Genomic DNA, 14788 nt, shown 5'->3' on the forward strand with positions numbered 1-14788 from the left:
GAGAAAGAGGGACAGTGTAAATGAGAAATAATGAGAGTGAGTGAGAAACAGTGAGAGAGTGAGTGATGGAGTATGTGAGGGAGCGAGAGAGAGAGAGAGAGAGCGTGAATGAGAAATAATGAGAGTGAGTGAGAAATAGCCAGAGACCAAGTGAGGGAGTGAGTGACAAATAATAAGAGTGAGTGAGAAATAGTGAGGAAGTGTGTGGGTGAGAGAGACAGAGGGACAACATAAATGAGAAATAACGAGAGTGAGGGAGAAATATTGAGGGAGTGTGTGGATGAGAGAGAAAGAGTAAATGAGAAATAATGAGTGAGTGAGAAACAGTGAGAGAGTGTGTGATGGAGTGTGTGGGTGAGGGAGAGAGAGAGAGAGACAGCGTGAATGAGAAACAATGAGAGTGATTGAGAAATAGTCAGAGACTAAAGTGAGGGAGTGAGTGAGAAATAGTGAGGAAGCGTGTGGGTGAGAGGGACAGGGGGACAGTGTGAGTGAGAAATAATGAGAGTGAGTGAGAGTGAGAATTGAGAAAGGCAGGAAGTGTGTGTGTTAGAGAGAGAGGGAGAATGAGGGAGGGAGGTGCTGTGTCTCTGTGCAGCGGCAGCAGCGCTATGTGGGCGGAGTGTGTGTGAGCGAGAGAGAGAGAGAGAGAGAGCGAGCGAGCGAGCGCGAGTGTGCGTGTAGTGTGTGTGTGTTTTCGCTCAGTGCGCGTGCGGAGCTTCAGTCTGAGCGCTCCTGTCTCTCCCCTCTCTCTCCCGGTCTCTCGCCCTGTCTCGCGGACTTTACTGCAGCAGCACTAGCAGCGCGTGCCCCAGCAGCAGCATGGTGTCCATCATCTCAGAGCTGGACCCGCTCAAGAGCTGGAGCGTCTTACGGTAGGGGCACGGGACGCGCGCGCGCCTGCATGTGTATGTGTGTGTGTGTGTGTGCGTGAAGTGTGAAGTGGAGTGTGTGTTCACGTAGCTCGTGCTACAGCGAGAGGTCCGCGTGCATCACGGTTTCTTATGGAGAGCTGTTTCCAATATTTTGTCCAAACAGATACAGATTCACTCAATACAGTTACAAACAGAAAGAGACACACACATACACAAAAACACAGACGAACGACACACACTCTAAATATGAAGCGCGAGCTGGACTTCCTCGACTTCCTCGCTCGCGCAGAAGCAGCAGCACGCGCGCACTCGCTGTTGCTGTCATGTGTCTTCTTCACATGGGAGAGGAGAGCGCGAGAGGGGTAAATGAGTGTGTGAAAGAGTGATACTTAGCATATATATAGTACAGAGTGTAGATAGATAGATAGATAGATAGATAGATAGATAGATAGATAGATAGATAGATAGATAGATAGGGAGTGTGATTGAGTGTGTGTGTCTGTTCTTTATCCCGCTTACGACCCCAAAGCCTTCCTCATACTCTTCTTCGCCAGCTTCTTTTCCACATCAGTCAGTTCACACATCTATTCTGGAATCACTTTTACTCCACTTTTAATTACATTCATTTTTTTCTATATACATGGATAGAGAGAGATAGATAGAGAGAGAGAGAGAGTGAGAGATCTTAATCCCCCATTACAACCCCACAACCGTCTTCTTCATCACCAGCTTTTCTTTTACATCAGCCTGTTCACACCTCTCTTCAGGAATCCCTTTCAATCCACTTTTAATAACATTTTCAGTGTGAACACAATACATTAACTTCATTTTTTTTCTATATAGATAGATAGAAAGATAGATAGATAGCTAGATAGATAGATAGATAGATAGAGATCTTAATCCCCCATTACAACCCCACAACCGTCTTCTTCATCACCAGCTTTTCTTCCACATCAGCCTGTTCACACCTCTCTTCAGGAATCTCTTTTAATCCGCTTCTAATAACACTGTGAGTGTGAATGCATGAAGAACACTTCATTTCGACACAAATAAAACACATCAGAACAGATTTATTATTTAGAGAGAAAAAGAAGGAAAAAGAGAGAAATAAAGAGAGAGAGAGAGAGAGAGAGAGAGAGAGACATATGAAAAGTATTCCTTCAATACTCCCCTTGCAAACCCAAAACCTTTCCCATCCTGTTCATCATCAGCTTCTCTTTCACATCGGTCTGTTCAGACCTCTATTCTGGAATCACTTTCAATCCACTTATAACAAGACACTCTCAGTGTAAACCACCAATAAATTCAATTCACTTCTACAGGAATAAAACACATCAGCACACATACATTCAGAATGTATATTCTGGAATCACTTTGCATCCACTTTTGCTAATACTCTCAGTGTGAATGTAATAAATTCACATTCACTATTTACACAAATAAAACAGCAACAACATTGGCACAGTTTAATTATGAGGGTTATTGGCTTTTAGCTGATCTGCCAGTGTCAGTATGATATATTTCAATCAAATTTGAATATGTTCACACTGGAATGAAGTGATGTGTTTTGCTTTGGTGTTTGGAGTGCTCTGTAGCTTCAGCTTTTAGTCTGGTTTTAATTCTCAGATTGACTGTCTTGTCTTTGCCCTGGTCTCGTGTGGTGGAGAGCTGTTTGTGGTCTTCTGCTGCTCACTGCTGCTGTTGTTTTTTGGGGAAGTAGAGGATGAAGCGGAGCGTTGATGCATGTATGTGTGTGTGCGTGTGTGTGGACCAGTGTCTGTACAGAAAGATGGGAAATGTTATTTCAAACCACAGTCACTCTCGTCATTTAAACTAAAGGATGGCATGCCAAACACTTTTTTTGTATGTTGGTGTGTGTATGCATATGTGTATTTATCTCTTTATGGACTTTGAAGCTCGTAAGGACAGCAACAGTTAGGTCCCCACAAGGAACATATAACATTTTTTACTTTAAAACTGAAAAACACACATTTTATTTAAAAACATTAAGTAAAAGATAATGAGTTGGTGTGTGTGTTTTTGTGTATTTCTGAGTGTGTGCATGTGAGTATTTATCTCTTTATGGGGTTCGAAGCCACTAAGTAATTCAATAGTTAGGTCCCCAAAAGAAAAAACGCTGCAGATTTTATTTTTAGAAAGAAAGTCAAACACAATAAACTGACCTTTTTGCATATTAGGTTTACTGTATGTTTGTGTGCATGTGTGTGTTTGAATGTGTGCATTTTTATCCATTTATGAGGTCTAAAGCTTAGGTCCCCACAAGGACAACTGACATCTTTTTAGCTTAAAACTGCAATTTTATTTTTAAGACTACAAAAAAGATAATAAGCTGATATTTTACGTATCACGGTTGCTTTGGTTTTATTTGATTCTGTGCAGGTATGGATGGCAACAGTTAGGTCCCCATAAGGAAAATTCACTAATTTTAATTTAAAAATTGCATAATTATTTTTAGAATAACAGCACAGATGATAAAGATGATACAGATCTTTTGCTTTTTAGTGTTACTCTTTGTGCTTATGAATTTATTATTCAACGGGGCAAAACCCCTCAGGATGGCATTAGTCTGGTCCTCAAAAGGAAGATAAAACAGGTTTTAGTTTTTAAAATAAAGTTAAAAGATACAAAGTGGTGTTCTGCTTTTGCTGAAGTAGATGTCTCGGTTGATTCTGTGTGTGTTTCTGAGCGTGTGGATGTGTGTATTTAGCACCTTATAGGGACCCATGACCACTAAAATAGCGTTAATCTGTTCCCTCTCATTAAAAATAAGAATTTTTAACTTTTAACTGCAGCTTTAATGTTAGAACTGATGAATAGTTGTTGTTTTTTCGTGTAGTTGTGTTACGTTCTCACTACACACATATGTATTTATCTCTTTATGGAGTTTAAAGACCCTCAGCCAGGCATCACTCTGGTCCCTACAAGGGAATTTCAAGCCTTTTACCTAAAAACTCTTACTTTAAGATTAAGAATAAAGCAAAATATGCTTAATTGATCTTTAGCACATTAGAAATTATATTGTGTGTGTGTTTCTGATTGAATATGTATGTGTGTATTAATTTGTTTGTGGGGTCCAAACACATTAAGTAGGTATCCTTTTGATTTCTAAGAGAAAATTAGCCTTTTTTTAACCTAAAAACAACAAATTTAAGTTTTAAAATAAGGTAAAATGATGTCCTGCTTGCGGTGGTACATGTTGTGGTTGGTTTTATGTGTGATTCTAAGTGTGTGCTTGTGAGCGTGAGCGTTCCTCACCTCCATCACAGCGGTTAGGGATCAGCCTAAGCCATCCATCCGTCCCCTCTGAATGAGTAACACATATTAAAAAGGGTCTTATGCTTAATATTTAAAATTCCAGTGCTGAATTATTCATAAGTGTTGAGCTTTTATTTTTCCGCTCTAATGTTTTGTCTGCTCCGGATCGGAGTTTAGAGAGAATTTTAGAGGAGACGGATGGGAAAGGGGTGTTTGAATGTGTGTTTATGTCTATTAAGCCTTTAAAACTCCAAACCTTTAGTTTAGCTTTTAGATTTAAGGCTTATTTTTAATATATATATATATGTATATATATATATATTTATTATTTAATTATATTTATTAATGTGGTCAAAAACAGGTTTAATCATTAAAAAAAGCATAGTGTGTTATAAGGACCACGTATCTGGTTAAGGACAGAACACTGTGTGAATATTACAGCTGTGTGCAAAAGTTATTGCACCCCAATCCGATTACATAACATATATAACATATTAACGTGATTCTGTGTATAATCACAGAAGTGTTAAATAAACGCAAATCCTCTATAGAGACGCACTTCTGCACCTTTTAGTACATAATTATCAACATAATTTGTATTTCTTTTATTGATTTAACCATATTTTCTACCCAAAAAAGCATGTAAACAGTTATTTTCACCAGCACTCCCCCCGCTGCGGGTACACTGTGTTCTCAAATCTGTAATGGCATGACGTCTGCTGTTAACTGCAGCTTAACAGAAGAAGAAGAAGATGTCGGTAGAGCTTACAGGAACAAATAACCATAATTTTAATTTTTTTTTATTTTATTATGCTTTAATTTATCAGTCAATTGATCAGTCAACAATGCTGTTAAACTGTTTTATTAAGTAATAAAGACATGACTTTTAAGTATCAGCTCCGTGAAGTAGTATTTGATAAAGTTTTTTTTAATATATTTGCATGATGATTTTCACTATTTCCTGATTTACATCTTTAAACCCAGCTTTCATCCTGTTGCTCAGACTAGAGCGATGAATAAATAATAACAACTATCTGCATAATTTTTGATTGGTGAGTAACTCTAAAATGTGCTTAACGGAGAAACATTTCAGGATTAAATATCATCTGTAATGAGATGTTTTTTGTTTTTTTTGCAGTTAGAAGTTAGTTAGTTAACACAGTGTGTATATAAATAGCATATACTAGATCTTAATATATGTTTTTTTTTTCAGCTGAAAGGAGAAATGCAACTTTATTTATTAATTTAATAACTAAGTACTGCAGTATATCTCGTTTTCGGTTTACATATCTACCTGTAGTGTGATATGATGTGTGATTAATTAAATTAATTAATACAGCATTTGAATATGTCTGAATACATTTGTAAGAGCATTAAAAGAGAGTCGTGCAAATATATTTATTTATTTATTTATTTATTAATTACATTACATTACATTATATCTGTTTTCAGGCTTAATTTTCATCTGTTTGGTGATACTGAGTGTATAATTAATTACCAAACACAATATTTAAATATTTGGGAGGTTAACAGATTTGGAATGTCCTTTCAGTTTAAACCAGAGACTGTAAAAAAGATGGACGCCGTGTCTCCGTTCCCATTCATTCAATGAAAATGAAGCCAGAATCTTCCGCCATGTTGGCGATCCTGCCACCTGATTCTGCGCAGTAGAGACCAGAGGAGTGAGAAAGACTGTGGATAGCAACCTACTCATTTAAATAACCCCACCCCTGAGGGCTGCCTCGCGGTCACAGACTGCAGAGCGGGGCGGAGCGGAGCTGACGGTCTGTTATTGGTCCCGCCCATAAGCAGCCCTTTTACAATAACCACACCTTTTTTGAATAAGCTGAATAACGTTTTAAAAACCGAATTCTGTGGGGATATAAAAATGTGACAATATAAGCAGAGGTTACACTAGCTGCTGCATTTAAATAATGGAGGTAGAATCACAGTATATTAGAAAAAAACGTGATTGAATGTTGTCTGTTTTGCCATTGAAACCTATGGGGATGGGTGGAGTTACACGGCTTTCTGCAGCCGAACAGCAGGGGGCGCCCGACCTGTGGTAGCTTCACTTTTAAGAGATGATGCTCTGTCCAGCTATATACAGTCTATGGTTTAAACAGTTAATATTCATTCATTCATTCATTTATTTATTTATTTATTGTACTATTTCTGAGGCTGAATTTTAACTGTGATTTAACACTGAGTGTGGAATTAAGTAAAAATTATCACAATAATTATATATGCATGGAGCAAATATTAACATACTTTACACTTTAAATGGTTAATGCATATATTTTAAAGGCTTAATGTTTATTCATCTATTTATTTATTTGTTCTTTTATCCCTTTACATATATATGTATATATATACAGTAATACATACATTTATTTAATTATTTATATATTTAATTAACTTATTAATTTAATTGCCATGCTAACCTGGTTAGTGACTGGCGTTAACCTCCGGTCGTCCGGCCGGATCGTCTCTGCTGAACGTCCGTGACGAGAATAGTCGTGATTCTGGGGCTGGTGGGACGTTAAACTGGGGCGGCGCTCTATTCCGGGAAGAAATTATGAAAATAGATCAAGGGTAGAAAGATGACACACACACACACACACACACACCGCGTTACGTGTGAAGTTTCATTTTTGCTTAAATTATTTATCCTGATAACCAGGTCACAGCTCCACATGCAGCACATGCGTGACCCACACACACAGACATACACACACACACACACACACTCACACACAGGAGCTGGAACGGTACCAACACACTCGAACAGATAATGAAGACGGTCAGGAACATTCAGTCATACACACATACACACGTCTATATACCTCTGAATAATTACCATACACGTTAGAATAACGTATGCAAATTCTAATCTATTTTAAATCTGTCTCTTCTCTCTGTCTGTCTCTCTCTCTGCCACTTTTTCTCCCTCTGCCACACACACTCCGCCGCTCTGAGGCTGTAGTGATGGACAGTTTCAGTGTTTAAGTGGACGTGTCCCAATCAATACTCCTCTGTTAGTCACTGTGTTCTCTCTCTCTCTCTCTCTCTCTCTCTCTTGTCTCTCTCACTCTCTTCCTTTTGCTCTCTCTTACTGACAATTCTTTAAGTGTGACCCCAGGTTTATAAGGAAAGAGAGAGAGAGTGAGTGAGAGTGATAGATGAAGAGAGAAAAAGAGAGAGAGAGAGAGAGGTATTTGTGTGTATCTGTTGTTTATTAGAGAGAGGAGGGTTTAGATTAGTATAGTGCTCCAGCTCTCTGCTTTCTAATAAACAACAGAGCTTAGGGTTGTCTCTCTCTCTCTCTCTCTCTCTCTCTCTCTCTCTCTCTCTCTCTCTCTCTCCCTCTCTCTCAGAATTGTCTCATTCTGTCTCTTTTTCTTCATTTATTTTACTTGTCTCCCTTTTGTCTCTCACTGTTCTCATTTGCTTCCCTTTTTATCTTCATTCTGTCTCTCTCTACTTCTTCTTTTTCTGTTTTCTTTCTCTATTTCTCAGTTCCCTCTCTATTTCTCATCCCACTCATTCTGTTTCTCATCTCCCTCTCATTTGTGTCTTTCAATCAATTTTGTCTCTTCTTTCTTTTTCTCACTCTGCTCTCTTCCTATATTTTCTCTTGCGTTGTCTCGCTCTTGTCTCTTTTTTGTTTGCATTTTTTTCTTTCTCTTCTTTCTCTCACTCTCTTCGCGTTCCAATTTCCTTTCTCATTTTCTCTTTTCTCTCTCTTGCTCCTTTGTTTCTCTCTGTTTTATAATTCTGTCTGTTATTTCTTGATTCCTCTGTCATTTCTCTATTTCTCTTTTTTCTTCTTTATTCATTTGCATACGCTGTCTCTCCTTTTTTCCATTCTTTCTTGTCCTCAAGTGTTTTCATTTCTTCCCCCTTTTAACTTCCCTCTTTTTCCCTTTTTTATCTTAATCTCTTTTGTGTCGCTAATCTCTCTTTTATTACTGTTCGTTCTCTACTTCCTTCACTCTCATTATGTCTCTCTCTCTCTCTATTTCTCTCTCTGCTCTCGCTGTTCTCGTTTTCTTTTCTCTCGTATTGTCTCCCTCTATTCTTTCTTTCCACCCCCCCATCCTCTTTCTCTTTTTGTCTCTCAACCCCCCTACCCCACCCCCTCGGCTTAAGGGCGCTCAGTGGCAGTCTTAACAGCTAATGAAGCCACCAGACGACCCAGAACACTTTCAGCTAATGAGCCCCAACCCCTGAGTGTGTGAGTCTGTCTGAGTGTGTGTGTGTGTGTCTGTGTGTGAGACGAGTGTGTGTGTGTGTGTGAGACGAGTGTGTGTTTGTGCTGCATCTGATTAACTCTCTCATTATCTCTGCAATATTTGAAGGCCAATTCTCCGGTTCTGATGTGTTCCGTGGTGTTCTACACAATTCTCAGGTTCTGCTCAGGTTCTCTTGTTCTGTGCTGTTTCCTGGATGTTCTTAACTATTCTTAGATTCTAATGGGTTCTCTTGTTCTGTGGTGTTCTTCTGTGTTCTGAACTATTCTCAGATTCTAATGGGTTCTCTTATTCTGTGGTGTTCCTCCATGTTCTGCACTATTCTCAGGTTCTACTTAGGTTCTCTTGTTCTGCAGTGTTCTTCTGTTTTCTGAACTATTCTCAGATTCTAATGGGTTCTCTTGTTCTGTGGTGTTCTTCTGTGTTCTGCACTATTCTCAGGTTCTGCTCAGGTTCTCTTTTTTGTGGAGTTCTGAACTATTCTCAGATTCTGGGTTCTCTTGTTCTGTGGTGTTCTTCTGTGTTCTTAACTACTCTCAGGTCCTGCTGAGTTCTCCTGTTCTGCGATGTTCTAAACTTTTCTCATATTCTAATGGGTTCTCTTGTTCTGTGGTGTTCTTTTGCGTTCTCAACTATTCTCAGATTCTAATGGGTTCTCTTTTTCTGTGGTGTTCTTCTGTGTTCTTAACTATTCTCAGGTTTGGCTGGGATCTCTTGTTCTGTGGTGTTCTTCTATGTTTTGAACTGTTCTCAGGTTCTGCTGGGTTCTCTTGTCTTGTGGTGTTCTTCTGTGTTCTGCACTATTCTCAGATTCTGCTGGGTTCTCTTGTTCTGTGGTGTTCTTCTGTGGTCTGCACTAGTCTCAGGTTCTGCTCAGGTTCTCTTGTCTTGTGGTGTTCTTCTGTGTTCTGCACTATTCTCTGATTCTAATGGGTTCTCTTGTTCTGTTGTGTTCTTCTATGTTTTGAACTGTTCTCAGGTTCTGCTAGGTTCTCTTGTTCTGCGATGTTCTTCTGTGTTCTGCACTTTTCTGAGATTCTAATGAGTTTTCTTGTTCTGTGGTGTTCTTCTGTGTTCTGAACTATTCTCAGATTCTAATGGGTTCTCTTGTTCTTAGAAGTTATTCTGTGTTCTGCACTATTCTCAGCTTCGACTGGGTTCTCTTGTTCTGTGATGTACTTCTGTGTTCTTAACTATTATCAGGTTCTGTTGGGTTCTGCTAAAGTGAATGTAAGGTCTGTAGAATCAACAGATGGACAGACAGCTAGAAACAACTGAAAGGTCTTCTATCTTACACCTGGCATTAGATATCATGACTGCTCATTCACCTGTGTTAGTAGTGGGCGCACCATACAGGAGTGAGGTGTGTGTGTGTGTGTGTGTGTGTGTGTGTGTGTGTTGAGCTGAAATGCTTAGAAAATTTCCTGAAGACAGTGGAGTCGCGTTGCTCTCGGCAACAGTCTTGTTTTTTTCTCTCTTATTTTGTGAACAGCTGGGCTCTCTCTATTTCTGTAAAAATATAAATAAATGCAGAATGCAGTTGCCATCGGAGGGCAGTGTGTGTGTGTGTGTGTGTGTGTGTGTGTGTTTGTGTGTGTGTGTACTTGTGTGTGTGAGTTTGTGTGTTAAATGGCTATGTAAAAGTGTGTTCTAAGAACAACGGTTCTTCTTGTCGGGGGAATAATTTAAGTGGAATGTGCATCGCATGTTGACAGAGAAAGAGTGTGAGAGAGGGAAAAAAACTAAGAAAAAAGAAAAGGTAGAGAGAAGAAAAAATGGGTGAAATGATTAGAAATGAAGAGAGGAGCAGAGAGAGAGGAGAAGAGAGAAATAAAAATGTGAAATGTGAAAGAGTGAGATGGGAAAGAGACAAAAAGAGAAAAATTAAAGAAAGAGAAATGAAAAATACAAAGAGAGAAAGAAGAGAAAGAAAGAAAAAGAGGGTGTGAGAGAGAGAGTAATTAAAAAGATAGAAAGTGAGAGAGAGAAATGAAAAAAGAAGAAAATAAATAGAAAAAATAAATCGTAAGCGACAAAAAGAGAAACAGAGAGAGTTAAACCAAACAAAAATGAGAGTATGAAGAATAAAAGAGAGAAAAGGAACAGATGAATATTAAAAAGAGATAAAAAGCTATAAATATTAAATAAAGAAATAGAGATTAAAAGATATATAGAGATCAAAGAACAAAGAGAAGAAAAGAGAAAGAAAGTGAGATGCAGTAAACATATTTTTTCTGTCTGTAGACCTATAAGAATAACACTTTTCAGAATTCACATCCATCCACCCCCACACACAAACACACACACACACACACACAGTCAAACACACACAGAGTCAGACACACACAGAGTCAGACACACACAGAGTCAGACAGACAAGCTCAGAAAATGACACACAGTGACTCATGAGCACACGCTTAAATGTGTCCTCACACATTGTGTGTGTGTGTGTGTGCAGGTTGGGTGAGTGAGTGTGTAATGAGCGGCAGCACGCTTATTAAAACCACTTGATTACATTGAAAATTACTTTAAATAACAATGACAAGTTGTTGGCTTTATTGAATTAGCGCTGAGCCGTGCGGGAGCTAATTCCATTAGCAACTAAACCCCAGCCATACACTCACTCCATCCCATAATAATCACTCCATACACTCACTCTCTCACTCCATCCCATAATAATCACTCCATACACTCACTCCATCACATAATAATCACTCCATACACTCACTCTCTCACTCCATCACATAATAATCACTCCATACACTCACTCTCTCACTCCATCACATAATAATCACTCCATACTTACACTCACTCTATCCCATAATAATCATTCCATACACTTACTCTCTCACTCCATCCCATAATAATCACTCCATACACTCACTCCATCCCATAATAATCACTCCGCAAACTCCCTCTTTTACTCCATCCCATAAAAATCACTCCATACACTCAATCTCTCACTCCATCCCATAATAATCACTCCAAACACTCCCTCTTTTACTCCATCCCATAATAATTACCCCGTACACTCACTCTCTCTCTCCATCCCATAATAATCACTCCATATATACACTCACTCCATTCTATAATAATCTCTCCATACACTCACTCTCTCACTCCATCCCATAATAATCACTCCATATATACACTCACTCCATTCTATAATAATCTCTCCATACACTCACTCTCTCACTCCATCCCATAATAATCACTCCATATATACACTCACTCCATTCTATAATAATCTCTCCATACACTCACTCTCTCACTCCATCCCATAATAATCACTCCGCAAGCTCCCTCTTTTACTCCATCCCATAATAATCACTCCATACACTCACTTACACTCCTCCGTCATCACTTTATCCCCACACCATCACTCCAGTACTCCACTATCACTTAATACACCTACTCACTCTCATTCCTCTGTCATCACTCCATCCCTACACCATCACTTTATTACTCCACTATCACTCCATACACCTACTCACTCACACTCCTCTATCATCACTCCATCCCTACACCATCACTCCATCTCTACACATTCACTCCATACACCTACTCACTCACACTCCTCTATCATCACTCCATCCCTACAACATCACTCCATCTCTACACATTCACTCCATACACCTACTCACTCACACTCCTCCATCATCACTCCGTCCCTACACCATCACTCCATTACTCCACTATCACTCTATACACCTACTCACTCACACTCTTTCGTCATCACTCCATCCCTACACCATCACTTCATTACTCCACTGTCACTCCATACACCTACTCACTCACACTCCTCTATCATCACTCCATCCCTACACCATCACTCCATCTCTACACATTCACTCCATACACCTACTCACTCACACTCCTCCATCATCACTCCGTCCCTACACCATCACTCCATTACTCTACTATCATTCTATACACCTACTCACTCACACTCCTCCATCATCACTCAATCCCTACACATTTACTCCATTACTCCACTATCACTTAATACACCTACTCACTCTCATTCCTCCATCATCACTACATCCCTACACTGTCACTTCTTTACTCCATACACACATTGTCTCACTTTCCTCTGTATCACTCTTCTCTCACTTTACTCCACCTGTATCACTCTCTGTTCTACTGATGGGGTAAATCAGAGGAGTGATTTAGAAGGGCTCTATGTACCCTGGATGGAGGGATGGATGAGTGGATGGATGGATGAGTGGATGGGTGGGTGGGAGGAACATGTTAATAAAGGATGCATCATCACACCCACACACCTGCTTGCTCACACACACACACACACACTTACACACACACACACACACACTTACACCTCAACACACACTTACAGAGCGAGTGTGTGTGAGATAAGGCTGAAGAGGCGATGGAGTGGCGGTTCGCCATTCTTACTGCCCCGTGACCTCTGACCTTTGAGTTGTTGGTTTTAATGAGTGTTGTTAGCGGCCGCCGATCCGAGTGTGTGTTTTAGCCTCGCAGTCGAGCCGGACACAGCTGTAATTATCTGGCTGAGTGGCTTTACGATCACAAATGTGTGTGTGTGTGTGTGTGTTACTGAGTGAGTAAAAGAGTGTGTGAGTGGGAGTTGCATAGTGTTAGCTTCTCTCTGATCCCCTGCATTAGCAACTGGCTTCTGAATGTGACATATACACAAAACACACACACACACACACACACACACACACACAAACACACACACACACACACACACACACACACACACACACACATTGCCAACTCTGCCAGTCTGCTCTGATCTCCACACCTGTGGTGCTATTTCTGTTTCTATCTCTCTGGCATATATTTCTTATAAAGCGCAGTTCAAGACAGATACATATAAAACTCAGAGCTAATATGACAGAATAGAATGTAATAGAATAGTATTCAATAATGATTTGATTTGATTTGAATAAAGTGAAACAGAATTGAGAATAATTGTAGTGATTTGAACAAGGTGATTGGAGAAAGATATAGAATAAAGTTTAAAAAGAAAATACATATATTTTATTTTATTTATTTATTTACAACACGCTTGTGGAAAGCGCAGTGACTCGGTTCTTATACATCAGCTCACAGACGCCTTGTGCTGATCGACATCACCCTTTGGAGTGATGAAGGGAAAGAGCGCCATCTATACACCCAGAGAGAGCAAGGCCAATTTTCTCTCTCTGGGCTCCATCAGCCGATTGCAAGCTGCATGAACAGGATTCGAACCGGCGATCTCCTGATCATAGTGGTAGCACTTTAGAACGCTGGACCACTCAGAGCCCAAAAGAAAAAAATAGTTAATTAGAATATTAATGACTGTAAATAGAATCAAATAAAAGAGCTTTTTTGAATACAGGGTGTCAAAGAAAAGAACAGATTAGCAAATTTAGAATAGCATAGAATAGAACAGAATTGAATTATAGAATAGAATTGAACATTAAAAGAAATAAAAGAACATATAAGATAAGATATAATATATTTGGGATAGACCACAGAATAGAACAGAATACAATATGTGAGGTAACCTAGGCACGTGCCTCATGTGAGAGAAGATAATTGTGATGTAATTGTGTGAAAAAAAAAGATAATTACAATTATCACCTCACCATTACAGAGAGAGAACAGAGGAAGGGAGGGAGAGGGAGATGGAAAAGTGTTTTGTAGAAAAAAAAATGAAAGAAGCAAAAGAGAGAGAGAAAAAAAGAAAAGTACAGAACAGTTAGAAAAGTGTATGTGTGTGTGTGTGTGTGTGTGTCCTACATTGTTCCCATGCCATGGCTTCCTACAGAACAATCTGGCATTCTCAGAGCCTCCTTACACTACCCAGGGGGTTAACCTCCCCCTCACACACACACACACACACACACACGCACACACACACACACACACCATCCTACTGAGAGAAAAGATAATTACAATTATCAGCCCAGCCATCACAATTTCACCAGAGAGTGAAAGAACAGAGCTATAGAGGAGGGGGCCACAGATGGAAAAGAGAAAAAAGAAGAATAGTGATAGAAGGAGGAGGTTAGAGAGAGAAAGAGAAAGAGCGAAAGATGCTGAGGAGGACATGAGAAGACAGATGGAGAGATGTAAAGATGAGAAAAGTGTGAAGATGTCAGAAGCTGCATTGTGTCACGTGCTTCTGTATCACAGTGTTCATTATGCATGTATGTGGACATCAAAATAAAGCTGAAAAAAAAAAATAGAAAATATTTTATAATAAATATAAGAATTAACCAAATAAGAGTTATAACATAGGAGTTACAAATGGAGAGATTAAAATAGAAGAGAGATCAGTTATATTGATGCAGTATGTGCAGAACAGAATAGATTATAACAGAGTTTAATATAATCATTTAAATAAAAGTT

General features: G+C 39.2%; 1 protein-coding gene and 1 long non-coding RNA gene across 2 annotated transcripts in view; one reads left to right on the top strand and one right to left on the bottom strand.

Annotated features, from left to right (window-relative positions):
• Positions 1 to 681: 681 nt before the first annotated feature.
• Positions 682 to 14788, top strand: part of celf2 (cugbp, Elav-like family member 2) — a 198404-nt gene continuing 184297 nt past the window's right edge. Inside the window, exon 1 of the mRNA XM_049473836.1 lies at positions 682 to 875. Coding sequence (XP_049329793.1) covers positions 823 to 875 — 53 coding nt within the window. The 5' untranslated portion in view covers positions 682 to 822. The remainder of the gene's footprint in view (positions 876 to 14788) is intronic.
• Positions 11625 to 12561, bottom strand: LOC125796411 (uncharacterized). Its single transcript, XR_007435349.1, has 3 exons — positions 12341 to 12561; positions 11966 to 12265; positions 11625 to 11890 (listed from the first exon to the last, which is right to left on the bottom strand). It is a non-coding gene; the product is annotated as an uncharacterized LOC125796411 (long non-coding RNA).

Source organism: Astyanax mexicanus, chromosome 2 (genome assembly GCF_023375975.1).
Source record: "Astyanax mexicanus isolate ESR-SI-001 chromosome 2, AstMex3_surface, whole genome shotgun sequence".
Classification (NCBI taxonomy): Eukaryota; Metazoa; Chordata; class Actinopteri; order Characiformes; family Acestrorhamphidae; genus Astyanax; species Astyanax mexicanus.